Source organism: Anguilla anguilla, chromosome 5, assembly GCF_013347855.1.
Source record: "Anguilla anguilla isolate fAngAng1 chromosome 5, fAngAng1.pri, whole genome shotgun sequence".
NCBI classification, from domain to species: domain Eukaryota; kingdom Metazoa; phylum Chordata; class Actinopteri; order Anguilliformes; family Anguillidae; genus Anguilla; species Anguilla anguilla.
Genome location: NC_049205.1, coordinates 2,816,008 through 2,834,612, shown reverse-complemented (window position 1 = coordinate 2,834,612; position 18,605 = coordinate 2,816,008). Strand labels below are relative to the sequence as shown.

The 18,605-nt window shown below is 45.0% G+C and overlaps 1 protein-coding gene across 1 annotated transcript in view; it reads right to left on the bottom strand.

The window, feature by feature from the left end:
- The window catches only part of LOC118227461 (multiple PDZ domain protein-like), a 63,165-nt gene that overhangs the window by 31,667 nt on the left and 12,893 nt on the right, over positions 1-18,605 (bottom strand). The window contains exons 2-14 of the mRNA XM_035417956.1: positions 13,072-13,165; positions 11,364-11,530; positions 9,083-9,286; positions 8,594-8,733; positions 7,175-7,388; positions 6,196-6,354; positions 5,160-5,348; positions 4,573-4,675; positions 4,342-4,430; positions 2,885-3,098; positions 1,782-1,861; positions 978-1,133; positions 455-625 (exon numbers count right to left, since the gene is read on the bottom strand). Of these exons, the coding sequence (XP_035273847.1) occupies positions 455-625; positions 978-1,133; positions 1,782-1,861; positions 2,885-3,098; positions 4,342-4,430; positions 4,573-4,675; positions 5,160-5,348; positions 6,196-6,354; positions 7,175-7,388; positions 8,594-8,733; positions 9,083-9,286; positions 11,364-11,530; positions 13,072-13,084 (1,899 nt within the window). The 5' untranslated portion in view covers positions 13,085-13,165. The remainder of the gene's footprint in view (positions 1-454; positions 626-977; positions 1,134-1,781; positions 1,862-2,884; positions 3,099-4,341; positions 4,431-4,572; positions 4,676-5,159; positions 5,349-6,195; positions 6,355-7,174; positions 7,389-8,593; positions 8,734-9,082; positions 9,287-11,363; positions 11,531-13,071; positions 13,166-18,605) is intronic.

Genomic DNA, 18,605 nt, shown 5'->3' with positions numbered 1-18,605 from the left:
TTTTCATCAATTTGCCTCAGTTTCTATTTCATGAGTCACGTTGTTTCCTGTAGAATATAAAGTCGCTTTCTGTTCATTTGTTAGCACTTGCGTAGCGTCGCACCTGCTGTGCTTTGTGGATTGATGACATCACACTAGTTCCGCTCAGAGTCTTGCTCCTTCACATGATAAATGCAGAAGCAAGCCTCCTGCTCCCTTAGACAGAGGCTGCATACAGATGACTGCACTCAAATGAATGGGTGAAGGAATTATGAAAGCCACACTGTAGATGCTTTCCTTTAAGTACAATATTCCCCAATATTTCAACAAGCAATTCAAGCATTCTTGGTGAGACAGACACAAATATGTCAACACAGGACAGTTATGTTTTGTGACAGTTTTTATGAAGCCACAGTGGAAACTTACTTTGAGGTGAAGCAGAAAGCACTGATTTGTATTGGACGGACAGAGACACTGTTCTCAGAGGACCCACCTTCAACAAACTCGATCCGGATTGGCCGGCTCTGCTGTCACTCAGCGCGGTCTGGGCGGGGCGACAGCACACCATGTAGACACACTTGGGTAGCTCCTTCAGAATGCTCACCACCTCCTTATGAGGCTCGCCAATGAGTGGGATGCCATTGACCTGCACCAACAGAAGAGCAGTCAAGCTGCTTTAGCTCACCCGCTAAACACAGAGGGCTAAGTCACCGATATATATCATTTTATATGACATGATACAAGACATCAAAACTGTTCTACCACGTCATATTTTTTCATATTCATATTTTTTATAGTCTATGCACAAGCTCTCTTTTTCGCAATCTTGTAAACAGACTCTTGCGCCACGCTGTCTTTCTGTCACTATGTCTGTCCGTCTGTCTGTCTACCCTTCTGTCTGTTTGTCTGTTAGCCTGCAGTGTGCACTGTCTACCCCAATCTACAGTACAAAAACCATGTCAGTTTTGTTTCATATTCATAATTTTTCCGGTGTTTACCTCAAGCAGCTGATCTCCAGCCGCGATCTTCCTGCTCCGCCCCACAGGCCCCTCCGGCAGGACGGAGCAGACGTAGTGGTGCCCGGGGTCCCCGGCCCTGGCCTCCAAACTGAGGCCCAGGCCGCTGCACTCGCTGAACTTCTCCACCTGGGCGATCTGGAGCAGCAGGGCAGGGAGAGGGGCGTTCACACAAGGCCTCTAAAAAAACCACACCCCCCCCTTCTGCTACAGATACAGTGAGCTACTGCCAGCAAGCAGGTCACCGTGCCAAAATCTCCCCTGGGACCGTGAACAGAGGTGGGTAACCTGGCTTCAAAGAGTAAAAAGACAGACCATGTATTTGCTCCACCACCAAGCACTAAACCAGCTGATTCTAATTAGCATAACTCTTCAGCATGATAGGAGACCTAATTATTGTAATCAGCTGGTTTAGTGCAGGTTGGTGGAGCAAATACATGGTCAGTCTTTTTACTCTTTGAAGCCGGGTTACCCACCTCTGACAGTGAAGAAATATTCAGCTGGCTGAGCACAGATATTTTCCAGTTACAGGTTTAAAACTAATACAAAAACACATTATGAATTAAAATTCATAATATTTCTGATTATGTATTACATATTTTTCATAAAATGTATCATTTATAATGCATTGTGAATTGTATGATAGCTTGTATTTAACACATTCAAATTAGAACAATGAAAATGTAATTATGTAGATGAAATGCAAATTTTTTGGCAATAAAACAGAAGAAATGAATAAAAATGCATCTAAAAATGAGCGACAGAAGTCGCTGATCTTTCTCGTACCACAATTTCATTACTGAGGCCGAGGGTGTTCTCCCATTTCTTCTTAAGCTCCTCTTCTTCAGACTCAGTCAACTTGGGTCCTTGAAAAATGAAATCATATTAAAAACATAAAAACATAAAACACCAAATAATCCACCCTCACTGGCAGCTGCGGAAGCTGAGGCCCAAAATTCAGCGACTGAAAACCCATCTGTAACTCTGTATATAACACGGCCAATTTGTACGTTAAACATTACTCAGCTCAGTGAAATCTCCAGAGCTGAACATACAAGTGAAATTAAATGTTCCCTGTGAAAATAAAGTACAGCAAATGCATCTGTTGGATCTTTGAATAATAGAATAATTTCATCACAGTGCAATAAATCAAAATTGGATTCCAAAAATATATGACATTGAAAGTTAATCAAATATTCAAATCTGACATTTCCATTTTATACATTCCTTTGTGCAGTCAGATTTTACTGCAGTTCTGCTTAATTGACTCATTTTTTACCCCACTGTACAATTTTTTTGTTTTCTTCACAAAGTGCTTTTTCACAAATGACTCAACGCAGTATTACTGATTGAATGAAAAGCATAAAAGGTTGTCCCTTAAACCTTTAAAATTGAGCCAATCAGCTGGAGCGCTGGGATGGGGAATGATTGGTCCCTTAATGGCAGAGCCACGCCTTTGCCATGCCCTCAACCGGTAAACCCCGCCCCTTCCTCTGTGCGCTGTGTCTATTTCATCCATCCATCCATCCATCCATTCGTCTGCTATCAAATCCGCTTACTCCCAGTCAGGGTCACCCATCCCAGCATGCACTGGGGCGAGAGGCAGTAATACACACCGGACAGGTCGCCAGTCCATCACAGTGCACACACACACACACACACACCATTCACACACACACACACACACACACACACACACACCATTCACACACACACACACACTCACACTCACACTCACACTCACTCATATGCAGTTAAAACACAGAAGGCTGAGAGTCAGACATGTGTCTGCTACCCGCTGTAGCGCTGGTGCTAGCAGCTACGTGGTCACAGGACCCACAGCCCGACACTGTGAGTTAAACTGAACTGCGGGGTCCCGGATGCTGTACCTGGTACGGCGTCCATTCTCATCCTGTACCCAGAGAGGCCCGTCCCGGCTTCGGGCGGCTGGTCCCGATGCACCGTCACTGGGGCGGGTAACGTCGGCGCCGGCCCGGCCTGGAGGCCCCAGCGCCGGAGCTCCAGGGACACGGTCTGCCCCGTGTGCCTCAGGAACTCCACCGCCTGCTCGTTACTGTAGCCCTGGATGCTAGTCCCGTCCACCTGCAGGGACACACAGACAGAAAACACACACACACACACACACGCGCACACACACACACACACACATTCACACACACACACACACACACACTCACACACACACACACACACACACACACGCACACACACACACGCGCGCACACACACACATTCACACACGCACACACACACACACACACACGCACACGCGCGCACACACACACATTCACACACACACACACACACGTGCGCACACACACACATTCACACACACACACGCACACACACACACACACACACGCACACACACACGCACACACACACATTCACACACACACACACACACACACACACACGCGCACACACACACACACATTCACACGCACACACACAAAACACACGCATGCACATGCACGCACACATGTGCATGCAAGTATGTAAGCACACAAACACAAACACCGCCCACACACACACACACATTGAAGACACACACCCATGCACACAAACACACACACAGACAAATATGCACACAAACACACACATACAATAATTATAAACAATAACCCTGTAACATAGCTGTCATGTTAATCTAAAATTAAAAAAATATATAACATTATGAAAGGAATGGGTTGGCTATTCTGCTGAGCTGAATGACAGCCGCAATGCAATAACAAAACAAATAAAGAACATTATTACAAAAATTAGATATCAGTGGATATCATCAGGGTTTGTTTAATACAAGCGTGTGATGAGCTTTGCAATGGTCTGTCAGATTACATAGGGCAGAGCAGTGTCAGAACATGACCATCTCAGACTGGCCTATGAGCTAACTCGTTTAATATTCAGACCGAGCGGGAAACCATTCTCTAGTTTTTAATTAGGCTTGAGTGGGTCAACAATTGAAATGTTAAACCTTGTCAGAACCACCGATTCTAATTACCTCCGTGCAATGTGTATAATTAATGCAAAATACGAAGCTGCAATTTCCACTGAAAAAATAATCAAATGAATCATCAAATCTGCAATTATCTAATGCTGTTCTCTCACTCTCATTCGTGAACCCTCAGTTGTCACACCCCCCCCCCCCCCTCTCAAATTATCCACAGTGATTCATATAATCATATACAATTGAATGGTGGGACGTAATGAGAAATTAATCGAACGTTGTGCGGAAACCAAATCTCTGAATTCTGGAGCGGGTGAGTGTAGAATAGCTAACAGCAGAATTCAACGTTTTACATTCTGAGGGAAAAAAAATACTCACAGCTAAGATCTGATCTCCGACATGTATTCGGCCGTCCTGTTCCACAGCACTGCCCTTTATTATGCTCTTCACAAAGATTCCGGAAGGTTCTGTGTCAAGAAGCACACACAATTAAAAAAATGACACGTGCTATACACTTCTAGTATGCATATGCAGTAATCTTTATGAACGTAGGCACTCTATATAAAGGTATCTTTATATCTTTCTTCCATAAGAAATGGACACTTTTACCAGAGTTTTTGTCCCCAATATATCCAGCGATGGTGATCCCTAATCCTTGAGCGTCTTTGGTGAGCTCCACCTCAAACGCCTCCTTCTCTTCGTGTCCGCGAGCCTGCGATGAGAGAAAGAAAGGAGAAAATGGTGGACCGTGTCGGGCTGAGGCAGGGCTGGCAGGGAACCGGGCCCGTCACTCCGAATTCTCCCGATTCCACATGCAGGCGCACCATTCCACACGGAGGCACCAACGACATCCTGTCAGCAGCACAGCGTTCCAATGAGGTGGGATCATTTCACTTCAGAATCTTCCCCTTCATTACAGTGGAACTATTTTTAAACACAAAACATCATCATGTCTTTGCTAAGAAATGAACAAACCATAAAGTATTTGTATTAGCCTATTGGTCAAGCTTTCGATGTCAGGAGACTGATTTCAAATACCAAACCACTTAAAAGCAGTCCCAGGCCTATTAAACAAATAAAACTGGATATGAATGTACAACAGCAGCAAGTATACTGTAAGTGCTAATAGGATATCTTTGTTTTGCACTGCCTTTGAGTTATTAAATATTTAAAAAAACCAGGCCTTGCAGCATCACCTGTGGCTTGTTGTCAGAGGCCAGAGCCGAAATGGGGCTGGGGGGCTCGTCCGGGACCCCCCTGGAGACGAGGAGCCTGACCCTGCTTCCGCACTGCTGCAGAACCTGGGCCACCTGCTCACTGCTCATCCCTGACACGTCCGTGTCCCCGATCTTTAGGATGCGGTCCCCACTGCACAGCCTCCCATCCTGGTGGGGGGAGGGGGGGGGCACGTTGCACCACCATCATTTTTCCAACAAGCCCCCCCCCACACACACACAGACACACAGATGTATATAATCAGTTTCATGTAAAACCCTCCACTGTACCTCATCCAGCTCTACATACTGTATACACCTCAGAAGTCAACAACCAATGAAGGGCATTCAGCTCTCCGTCTGCTAAAACCCAAACGCTGTGCTGTTATGTCATAAAAAAAATATAGGAATGTGAATATCTTCACATCAAACCAACTATTATCTACAAGAGTGGACCGGTTCTGAGTGTTTACAAAGTGCTGATCTATTAGAACAGCAGGACCTGCAGGCGAGCAGCGGAGCTGCTGTGCAGCATCTCAAAGCATCGCTAACAGAGCAAATCCAGTCAGGCAGCTTGGAGACGCTCTGGGGGAAATCAGAGAGGGGGGCTCGGAGGGGGTCCAAAAAAAGGGGACGTTCAGAGGGATGATGCTCACTGGAAGAGGCACTGTTCAACCGAATTAATCAACCGAGGAAGAAAGAGGACCAAGACCCTCTTCTACATGCTGGTCACAATTCCTTTATTACTTCAGCATACCCGTGCAGGAGATTATAAAAGCATAAACCGCCAATACACTTTAGCTAAAAAAAAATAAAAATAATCTTCATCAGTGAAGGTATCCTCTCTATCTCCTGATTGAATAAAGAGCACAATGACAGTCTTGATTTTCACAAATTCAGTTCCCTGGCAACAGCAGGTTTAAAACGGTATTCGTATCTAGCATGTGGGGATCATGGGTAGGCCGTGTAAGGAACAGGAAGTCAGGTGTAAGTGGCAGGAGGGTTTTTCTCCACAAACCTTATCAGCGATCCCCTCGGGCAGGATGGTCTTCACCAGAACTCCCTTGCGCCTCTTCCCCACGATGCCAAACCCCAGACCGGCCCTGCTGTTCTGCAGCTCTATGACCTCAACCTTCTCCGTGCGCTTCTGCGGGAAGGACAGGCGGTCCCAGTGACACTCACAGAACAACAGACACATCCTTACCTGTGACTTTCATAGTCACGAGGGGAGGTTTCGCCACCAGGGACGTTTTAGGAGTAAGGGAGATGGCACCCAACCTTGTCACGTGAGGTGTAGCCACATCGCGACAGCTGCACTGTACACGAGGAAGTGTCCATTGCAGTCGTGTGTTTTCCCTAACAGTATGCAAGCAGCAGAGTTGGGGTTCCATTCCATTTCATTTCGGTCACGGCGGGCAATGAACTGCAATTCATTTCATGAACTGAAAGCGCACTGTGATTGTTCTGTGAGGATTACTCAATGAACCAATTCAAGTTCAGCTCACATCCTGAATTGACTGAACTGAAATGGAACTAATGTAATTCATACCCTGGCCTGATGTAGATCCAGGTGGATCGAACTGCTGCCTTGTATAAGGGCAAAGGCAAAGGTTCTTTTTTTTCTCCTTCAAAAGCTTGGGAGCTAAAACAGTGTGTCAGCTTTACAAATGAAATGAGTACAGATGTAAGCACCATAATCATGTGTAATATATAATTTGATTCTTGGTTAGCACAGTTAGCTTGCATTAGCAGTTTAGTGATGTTGCGTTTATACCTGCTTGTCTGGAAGCCTACTTTTACACTGGAATTCACTCTGGACAAGAGCGTCTACTAAATGAATATAATGCAATGTAATGACACATAACTGTAATTTGAGCTTTAGTCTTGGAATTGATAAACACAAGTGAAGATACAGCAGTGCAAATCGACTAAAGGATAAAGGGTGAGCTTGGCAAGTGGCCGTGGGTGCAACAGGGCAAAGGGGGGGGGGGCGTTACCGTGTTTTGACATGGCGGCAGGGTATTGGCTGAGGAGCTCTTGATGGACAGCACGGGGCTGTCCAGCTCCTGGACTGGGCCTCTGGCGACGGTAAGCTGGACCCTTTCCGGGGCATTCCGCAGCAGGTCCACAGCCTGCTCTACGGAGACGGTCCCGTCCAGCGGCTGCCCGTTGACGGCTAAGAGCTGATCGTCCTGCTTCAGGGTCCCATCGCTGTAAGTCGGCCACACGGAGAAAAAGATATTATTCAAGCAGGGATCGTACAGCCAACACAGGCCTTTTCCTCACATCTGTCAGACCGCTTAGTTCTCTGTGCACTATTTTATCAAGTTTTTTGTGATCACCTTTATTTTCCAAATGAAAGCACATACACGTTTTTCACATTCACATATTTTTACATTGTAGCACAAAGAACATTGATTATTGATTATTATCCACCAATTTTGCATGTCCAGGAGTTCCATTAAAATCCTGATGCGGTCTACCATTTTCCACCAATAAAATACAAAGCCGGCTGGTCGTAAGCAGTCTGGATCATCAGTTTTCTTTTTCAGTGGGCTTTAGCTGTCAATAATGGGTCAATAAACCATTTGTATAAATACCAAATACCAAATCTGTTGTAATGGGTCTAGCTGAATTCATCCGAGGATCCTTATTTTGTTAGAGACTGTTAAGCCAGCTGGTCTCATGGCTTGTGTCTGGTCATTTGTAAGACCGGGTCAATAATCAACAGCAGTACAATTATATCAGAAGGAATCTCTCTCAGTCCAGGCCTACTGTATAGCAGTCACTTCCTGTAATGAGCCTACCCAGGGATTCCCAAATCCTGTGATGTGTTTTTAAATCACACTGGCCTTCGCCATCCGCTTTAAATTCATCTATATGCTAATGCCAAGATGTCCTTATAAGAGTAATGTAGTCAAACATTCTGTAATAAGGATGTGGATTTTGATCAATGTGACATTCTGATACGATTTGGTTTGCAAATATAATATTAAAATAATCTAACTCCATTTTTTTCCCCCTGAAGGTACGGAACTGCAGTGTTTCCAGAATTGTGATAAGAAACAAACAATAAAAATCTATGTATTTCCTTTTTAATTTAGTTTGGCCCAAACGGGTCACACTGAAAAACAGAAAATACACACACACACACACACATGCACACACACGCACACGCACACACACACACGCATGCACACACACTCACACACACACTCACACACATACACACACGCACACACACGCACACTCACACGCACATCTCAGGCAAGATCACAACTCCACATACACTAGTTCCTTCAGTAGCGTGCAATAATAGTATAAAAAATAAACAGAGCTACATGCTAGGAAGCAAATGCACAACTGTCTGTCCACTGAAATGCCTGTTCTCAATTGCTACACGCAAAGCCACTTACCAATGGGCGTTGCTGCCCAGCTGTACCTCCTGAACGAATATGCCCCCTTCATCGCGGTTTCCGCTGCTCGCCGACGCCAAGCTGAAGCCAAGCTCGCCGGAGACGGGCTTCAGGAACTCGATGTCTGTCACGTAGCGGCCCTGCGTAAAGGCCCGGGGGCAATATCGAATATTAAAAACACCATCCCGTTACCTTTTACAGCGGCAAAGAGCACATGCAATCATTTCTACTCCTACTGCACAATCTTATCTTCCAGGCATAATCATGGCTCATTTTCTTCACTGAAAAAAAGTGAAAAGTATTGTTGCAAAAAATGTTTCTTTATTTTTGATTATAGGCCAATCAATTAGCCAACTTTACGTGGCACATTGCTACACTGAGCCATGATCTGTAGAAGAACACATTGAGCAGAGCGAGCACGGCGAGGAGCTCAGCGGTCCAGGCTTTATCTCTTTCAGCACGCTCGACGGCGGCGGCGCTCGGTCACACCTGAGCCGTGGCCTGAAGGACGAGCTGGAGCCGGGCGGCGGACAGGTCGCCGCAGGAGGCCGACGCCGCGGGGGGGTCGCCGGGGGGGCCGCCGCGGCACAGCGCGGACTCGTACGAGTCGCTGCGCGGCAGAGCCGGCAGGCTGAGGGCGGCGCTACGGGACAGGCCGCTGCTCAGGCACGGCGACGCTCGCTCCGTCCTGCCCTGCGCGCGAACACACACACAACACACAGCATTTTAAACACGCACTCACGTCCACAGCAGCACACACAAATCATATCTTTACATACAATCCACTGATATGGCTGGATAAGATATTCATTCTAAATGCGCTGATCACAGGTAGGCCTACACACAGCATTTTAAACACGCACTCACGTCCACAGCAGCACACACAAGTCTATTATAATGGCAGTGCCCCACCTGTGAGTGACAAGTCCAGTTGCCTAGCCACTGTACTACACTGACACACCTGCCTATGTGAACGTATCTGCCTTCAATATGAACCGGTAATGGTTAACCCTTTGAAGAGTAGTGTTTTACTTTTCTTTCTTTTTTTTCCAAAATTCCAAGTCAGTCAGCGTTCTAGAACTCTGACACTGCTTTGAGTCACCAGCAGTGATTGTGACTAAAGAACATTCTAAGCGCACGCTTGTGATCTCGCACCTTAAAAGGGCAAGGAGATATCACTGTTGGCTGGCTCTTTAGAAAAACGAGCTCCATGGAAGACGTGGTCCGTGAGTGATCCTGCAAGGTCTGTGACTGCTGCTCAACGTGGGCTTTGTCGGTCAAACCGGGTAAGCAGATTAGCATTCCAGTTCGGCTCTCGCGCATTTAAAGACACCGTCTCTGTCCCACCTCACACAGCACAGTCACCGCAGTTTTTTTTTTTCCGGAGCAGGCCGTTGCCATAGTAACTCCCAGACGGGGGGGGGGGGGTTTCGGCGAACCCAGACTTGCCGAGCCCTCAAAAAGAAACAAAACCCCAAAACTGCACTTTTGTTCCTGATAGCTCTGGCTTAAATTAGTCAGCAAGCGGTTTTAAATTGCCTTCAGCTCCGTCGCGCTCAGCGACAGTTGGAATTCAAAACATGTCTTTCTTTGTTCTTCTTTGTTCTGTCACCGCAAGGAAAACCCCACAGACAGTTTACCTCAAACATTTTTATTTTTTTTTATTTTCGTACTTCGGAAGTGGTGGGGGACCGTTCACGGGGATTGAGAAAGATCAATAAAAGAAATCATCCAAACTGAAAATACTATGACATTATGTGGTAACGTACTGAAGAATTCAATATCAGAACACATTTACCGCATTAACAAAAACATAAACATAATTATACAATCGAAAATAGTGGTACCACATTTCATCCATATTTTCACTTAACAATGCCACAACAACTTCTCTGTTTGACTACTCTAATAAACCGGAGGAGCATTATGCGCTGTATATATATATAGTGCTAATGTCCTTAGCATGCCTTGACTTAAGATGACCATACATTGGATCTCAAAAACAGAGAAGAGGGGTATGTGGGTGCTATGGATATAATACTAGGCTATTTGTTCGTTTATATCCGGTCTATGGAACGAGCAAAACCAAAGCGACATTTTTCGGAATCCGCCTGGACAGATATTTTCGGCCTCAAAATGAGGAAATGCCTGGGAAAAAGGACGTTTGGTCGGCCTAGGTTTGAGAGAGGGCAAAAATGTCCCGGAGCTTCCCACAATGTGAGGGTCAGAATGTTCCTGAACTGATCCCAGCAAAGTCCCAATTTATCCCAGAGAACCCAAAGACAACATTCGGGCACTTACAGTATTTTTTAAATGAAATATCTCGTGATTTTGCTCAAATTCACAAAAGCTGGAAATGCCCTATGGGAAGGCAGTATCCACTGGCATCCGTCGAGGAGAACAGAGACCCAGCGTGGTCTTCTAGAGCCGGACCCTGCTTTGCTTCTGCCGCTGTACCAGAGAAGCGTGCTCCAAAAGACTGCACAAACCACAGGGCTACCGGTGTGTGGCTTCTATTCAGCCAGTGGGTCCACGTAGCAGAACGACAGAGTCCCAACACTAGCGGGTAGCTGATACCTCACACCATTAAAATGACTGTTACACAGGTACACAGGTACACAGGTACACACACGCACACACGCATGCACGCAAGCACGCACACACACACACACACACACACGCACACACACACACACACACACACACACACAGTGTATGGTTGGAGCTGCTTTAAAGACCTGGACCAGGCCTCCTTCCTCCGCGCACTCACCCAGGCCTGGGGGAGGAGGCCGGACGTCTGCATGGCGAGGATCCGGCCGAAGAGGGGGCTCTGGAGAACCGTCTTCAGCGTCCTGAGCTTCTCCTCCGCGGGAACCTCCCCCTTCCCCTTCAGCTTGGCCTGGAGACGCTCCACCGCCTGCAAGGCATGCTGGGTATCTGCCACAGTCAGGAAAGTGAGCGGGGGGGCCGGGGGGTTATGAAAAGATCAGATTTAATATTTAAGCGAGTAAAGTGAATTGACTTCAGGATGACTTGATTTAAATATGACTGTTATCGCTACCCAATTGAATCACTATCGCCTGAGTCTCACGCAGTTCATATTGTGATGGTATCACACTGTGTGAACAAAACTCTGACCACTTGTCATTCAGTATAACCAGTGAAATCAAATGAAATCACAGTGGATGCTCCATCATGATAACTCTCTGATACAGTTTTAGATTCATTAATTTATTATGAAACAGACTGTAATTTAATAACGTTATTGAACTGTTGTTCACTGTTCAGTGCATCATCATCTTGGTAGCTATCATTCTACCAGCATTTATTCTACATAATTATTCTGGCATAGTGCCAGCCAATGGCAGCTGTGAGGCTGTTTTGAACATTAACACACGTGAACACATACAGAACACACATGAACATATGCTAAGGAGCATGTTCGTTCGCGGGTGTACAAAGCCGCTTCTAAATCCAGCCTAAAGCAGCCCCGCATGGCTTTCGTCCCAGAATCCCTTCACGCTGGGTTTTATTGGATTGGGAATGGTCAAAGCCATTTGCCTGCACACCTAAGCCCCGCCCCTCAAAAGTGATTTGCATAATGTCGCAACGGTCGTCGTAGTTCCACTGGCAGCCATCTTGGATTTAAGGTTCACCCAAAGGTTACTTATGAAGCTCCCCAGCACAAGGTGTAAACACACATACCCTATACTTTCCAATTTGCTACAATCAACCCAACGCTGTCATTGAAATTGGCTTAGCAGAGGCGTATGGTGACCATGGGGCCTGTTTAAAACTGGAAAGTCAATTATTTCTAACTTTTTTTTCCCCCCTCTAGACAGTCTCATCTAAGAGCAGGGGCTGTATATAATCCATTAATGTATGCGGAACGGGAGAATCTTCACCTTGTTGTTCAAATGTATTCCCTCCCTCAGCGTTTTCGGGAAACGCAGCGATCTCGAGCCTTAAGTGCAAATTTCCTGCTGCCAATATCAACCGCCGCCCCCGTCCCCACGGCAACAACCCGGCCTGGAAAACTACACATTTGCAGCCTGCGATATTTCTGATATTGATACGGTTATGTCGACTTTTCCCCACCCGACCCAGACAGAATATACCGGGGCGAAACGGGACAAGTGATGATGAACGCTTCGAACAGTTTTCCAAAAGCTAGCCCTTAATCACGATAGGGCATCTGTCGTGACGGAAACCTGATTGCAGGAACATGCCTGAGCTTTAGCAACACGCCGATTATCGACTTCTATTTCCTGTTACACAGCAGCATGCAAAAAAAAGGAAGCATTCATACTGAAAAGTGAAATATGGTATCCTGCTTTGATTTCACCCCAGGTGACTGCATTCCTTTACTGGAATTAAAGCAGTGCCTTTCCAGGAAACTCAAATCAGCTAAAAACAAAAGAAAAAAACCCAAACATATAACAAAGCATTGCACTGCATGATGTTCAGAAGAAACTTACTCATTTTTTCCATTATTTATTTATTTTTTTCCCTTCCAAGTCGAGGCCAGTGGTTTCAGCTCATCTGGGACTGTGGAAGTCCATCTCCGCAGATCTTCAAAATATAAAGAGAGCATCAGTGTCTGCTTCCCTATTCATACATGCATGTAATGTAGGCCCAACCTGAACTGAAATCACTATAAAGAGCTAAGGAAAAAAGGAAAAACATGAACATTTAAAAAATATTTTTACAATGAAAAATATAAGCAAATGTGAACATTATCATGACGGTAAAGTTGTAATTATTATTTTAAACAGATTCTTGAGGAAGAAAAAGCTTTTTGTGAAAAGCTGAACTGACGTTCATGAAACTGAGTTCAACGTTTCTAATCAGGCCTCCTCAAGAATGGCTTGTAGGAATTCAGGCTCCAGCTCCATGTTACCAGGGTTCGCCTCTAAATGTTCATTTTAGAAAGGGGCTTTTCAGACAGTGGTGTAATATTCCAGACATGGCACATTCAAGATGGTTCAGTTTTTCATAGCATTTGGACCGTTGAAAAACACACTGGCTTGACATTTAAGAAAGAAAACAAAAAAAAAAAAACCTCAATAAACAAAGAATTGTAATTTTCAGCATAATATACCGTTTATCGTCACTTTGTACAGTTCATCCATGACCAACAGTTGGCAGGTTTGCAGCACTGGTCACTGGTGTCAATGTGAGTTAGAGGGCAGCGGCAGAATTACAATGGGTAGTTGTTGTATGGAAAACAGCAGAGTTTCAAACCTGATCTTTTGCGGCAAAATGGCATTTCTGCGGATTACATTTAAGGACTGCCCTGAAGCCTCCGAACAAAAGACACTACAGACCCTCAGTAAATTAGAACCACGAATCAATGCACTGTATTAACTAGAGAATACACATACAGCCCAACTCACACGTCGCAGTCGCGATATTAAATGTAATTTTATGATAATCGATCATCCATAAGGTGACACTCATTTCAGTTCCTATGTTTTTGATCAAGGTTTCGAGAAGAGGAAATTGACCTGGTGAAAAGGCCTAGCTTTGTGTTCACGCGCTTCACTGTACGACTCGGCACAGATTGTTTGGCTCTAATGCTCTTATTCTAGGATTAACATCTGCAAATTGCCTTAACCGGGCACTACATGTTAATTGACTTTGACGTATGGCTTTACAACAGTATACGCAAAAAAAAAAAACTGCAACTGGTTTTGATGACACGAAAATTATTTGTAAATGTCCCTCCTCTGGTTTTATTGCGTTACCTTTTAAGCAGGTATCAAGGGTATGCAAACACTATAACTGTGGTAGCCTATAAGAGCGAAAAACAACAACGGTTCTACGTTAACGAGCGAGTGACCGGCAGTTTCCTCAACCCACCATGTATTTAGGTGGACGTATGTGAACTAGGGAATCGCTTTAAAATGTTGTGAAAGCTTTAGATTCCAACATTTGCAAAGATTGTAAGCACTCTTCGTTGTTGAAGATATTTAGTAACAACAGTGGAACACAGAAACTTCAATAACACACAGAAATGCTTACTTCATTATTTATGTTAGACTAGCCTATTATTAGCTATTATTATTAGTCATCGTCGTTGTTGTTGTTTTTTGGTTTTGCTTGCCTAACATCCTTGGCCAAATCTATCTACCAGAACCGAATGCTGTATTGACACTGCTGCACGCGCAAAATGCAATCCGCTTTACTCTACCACTACCCTTCTCTGTTTCTCATGCAGAGCGGCAGCAGGCGTCCCACGCAGATAATTGTCGGGAATACATAACAGATGCACAATTTGTTCCAAACCGTTTCTTCACTCAGACAGTATAAAACCTTCCCAGAAGTTAATTGTGTGTGTGCACAAAAGCAAAATCTGCACTGAGGCTGTAATCGATGAGAGAGCGTGACCATCCACAGCGCTTGCGTAGCCTATAGTATTCATAAACTGTTGCCAACAAGTCTGGTTTATTACAGCCAAAGGATTTATGTTCTACATAAATAGACGTGAGAGAAGTGTGGTAGAATAACTAGAAACTTACATGGGCGTAGTCAATTTCTCTTAGACACAGTGTCGGACGCTTCCTAGCCCGCGGAGCTCCTGCAGTTGACAGTTCATTGTGGCTTTGAAGTGGAACGCGACGGGCACCGTTCCACACATCTTCTACAGTAGCGGCGCCGCGAGCTGAGCAGCGACAGTGCCACCTGCAAGCTTATCACAGCGCGCGGCAGAGGTCACGGGCACAGCATGGTGGACGCCATGACAACCGGTAGTAGCCTACCTCGCGCTTTAATTTCTGCCAGGTGCTATAGGTTCAATATTCACGGACATAATTTACCTGCAAATTTTAGCCTGAAGTCGAAGGATTTACAAGCGATATGGTTGTTGTGTGTGATAAAAATGTTATTGTTTTCCCGCCAATCCGCATGTCCTTATGTCCTCACATTATCATTATTCCATTATATTCCTCCCCGAGGAAACGGAGAGTAAATAGATTTGATTAGATTCATTTGTGATTATCCGTCAGCGCTAGGGAAGCCACTTTAGCAAGGGCACAGATTTCATCTCTCTCCATAGTCCTAATATAAAGAGCGCTATGGATTGGTGTAAACACTCCACAGTCGTGACCTTGGTTGACATAGCGCGTTTGACTGAACCCTCTGGGACAACACAGATACTGAATAAGTGTCAAATGTGGGAACATGCATTTTGCACCAGACGGGCATGCTGTGCCCCCCCTCCATACACACACAAACACACACACACATGCATATACACGCATACACAGACATGCACACACACACATGCAAGGGTGCTGCTAGTTTGGGTGAGGGGGGGGGGGGGGGGAGGGGCCCCAGATTTAAATAAATAAAGAAATCAGTTGTTTTATTAAAAAAGGGGGGGCCAAGCAACATTTTTTCAGGGGCCCAGAATTCCTTGGTACACACACACAAAAACAGAGCGAGGGAGAGAGTGAGAGAGAGAGAGAAAGGGGGAGAGAGAGAGGAAGGGAGAGAGAGAGAGAGAAAGGAGGAGAGAGAGAGGAAGGGAGAGAGAGAGAGAGAGAAAGGGGGAGAGAGAGAGGAAGAGAGAGAGAGAGGACTCATTTGATGTTCATCCACATAAGCTGCGTTCTTTATTTCTCCACTTGATGGCATTGTGGCAGTTCATACATCAAGGAGAGATGACTGCCCCATTTATTGGTCTTTGCTTCATTCTGTAAAATATCTTTCTATCTCTCGCTCCCCCCTCTGTCTTTCACACACACACACACACACACACATACACACAGTTAGTCTTAGCTCATCCACTGAGCTGCAACACAACTGCTTACTTAATCCTGTGGTTTGTATGTACCCTACTTTGCATACTGACACTGCTAAATTAATGAATTGTACATAGACACATGATGAAAAGATTTGTATGTTATCTCAGATTCCGGCTAATGGAATTGTGCTCTTGTTTTAGAAATATGTTTGCCAGTTGATAGAACCTGGTTGCCATAGTTAAGTACATAAATTGCATGTGCAAGCAAACTCCCTTTGTGATTTGAAGATGATTTTCACTAGAGAGCAGTGGAGTGTATTTATTGTACCCAACCCATGAGTAATTACATATGTACAGCTGTGTACTATGATAATGACTATAATATGCCTCAGTAAAGGTGCACGCGTGTACACACACACACACACACACTCGCACACCAGAGTTGTGCCAGTGAAAGGAAGGCAGTTGGCTTAATGTGTCATGGCTCAACAAAACAAAACAAAGCAAATGAGTAGCAGTTTTGTTATCTAGATTTTGCTAAGAATTAGATTTTTCACACAATAGCAGTGATATGCTTGCTTCTTATGAAAATATACTTTCAGATGTTGATGATAAAGTTGCACTTTTTTTTGTTGCAGCTGTCCCTCCCAAATTCCTCATTAAATATGACAGGGCAGGTGCAGAAAAATGCATCTATCATCCCGGAAGACCCCATTAAAGCACCAACACTGAGACATTAATCCTAACCAGCATAGTGTGCCACCCACCTGCCTGTAGCTGTTGCTCACAATGTGTATTATCGCTGCATGTTACACTTCTTTCAGCTGTACAGCAGCTCGCCTTTAACTGTGGCATTCATGGCTTTTAAACCGCGGGTGGTTTTTGTGCGCCTTGTCATTCAAACATTTCTGAATCATTACGTTCCACTGATATTATAAAGGCTTGACTTGAAGTCGCTTATGAGGAGATGGAGCTAGCCGAACACAAATGGGAAGAGAACGGATAAATTAGTCCCTGTCCGTGACCTCTGCAGACTTCCCTACTTGCGTGTGGACATGTGTGTGTGTGTGGTTTACCAGAGTAGTCCTGTGGGGCTTTGGACCTAATCTCACACCTACAGTAAAAGGTTTCAGGTGAGTCACTGCTGTTACAGTGTACCTGTGAGAGACGTATTTGACCTGAGACACTTCAGTGAATGTCCTGTTGCATTAAAGGATGTCAGAAAAGTATATTTTTACGTGTATCATCATGGAAATGGGAGTCTGTTTAGCAACGGCATGAAGAACCTTTGGGTAGCAATATATAATATCATGCAGAGACCATTAAAAAAAGACCTGAAACCACATAGTAGCACTACATGCTAGAGAATGTATTGTACACATCAAATACCTACCATTCAGATTTTTTTTGTTGAATTGTGCTAAAAAATAGCCAAGCAAGTGCAAGATAGCAACGGCTGAATCTGCTCAAGGATGAGCAGTCTGTTTCCAACAAGAGTGGGCTTGATGGTCTCACACACCATCAAAAAAAAATGTTTCCACCTTGTAATACGTTGAACCTTGTCATTTTTTAACCTTGTACCTTGTTCCATTGTAATTTCACACCACTTCAGTATTTACAGAATTGCCTTAGATGTAAGTGTGAAAAACTGTGGGCGAAACCTGTCTTCCTGCGCGGTTTAAATTCAGGGGCTCGACTGCTATTACCTGCAATAGACAGCAGTGCACTTTAAAAGGCCCGCAAAACAAAATGGACGGTGGGCGATACACAAGCCAATGGGAAGCAGGTACCCTCTGCGTGAGCCGATCAGATGAGGCTGCAGTCAGACTCTACTCTTCAGTACATTCAGTGCTGTCATCATCCAACTCCTCTAAACTACACCACACGCTTCGTGTTCTATTATTCCTGTTAGTTTTCACCTCAGCTGTGACCTGCTTAACCCATTTTATTTGCTGTCTGCTCCTTTACACCAGGCTGGCCAGTGGAGGATGGGCTCCCCCTCTATAGCCGTGTTCCTCTCGAGATTTCTTCCCATCAGGGAGTATTTTCTTGCCGCCGTTTGAGGGTTTTCTCAGGACTTCCTATTTCGGGGTTCAGGCCTGGTGTTTTCTCGTTTTGCTGTGACTCTTGCTTTGTTACTCTATCGAGCGAGTTTGCAACAGCTCTCTGTAAAAAGTGCTACAGAAATAAAAAACAGAATTGAATACATTGCATTGAGTCAACACCCCTACAGGACCTCCCACCACACACAGAAGTGTGGATTGA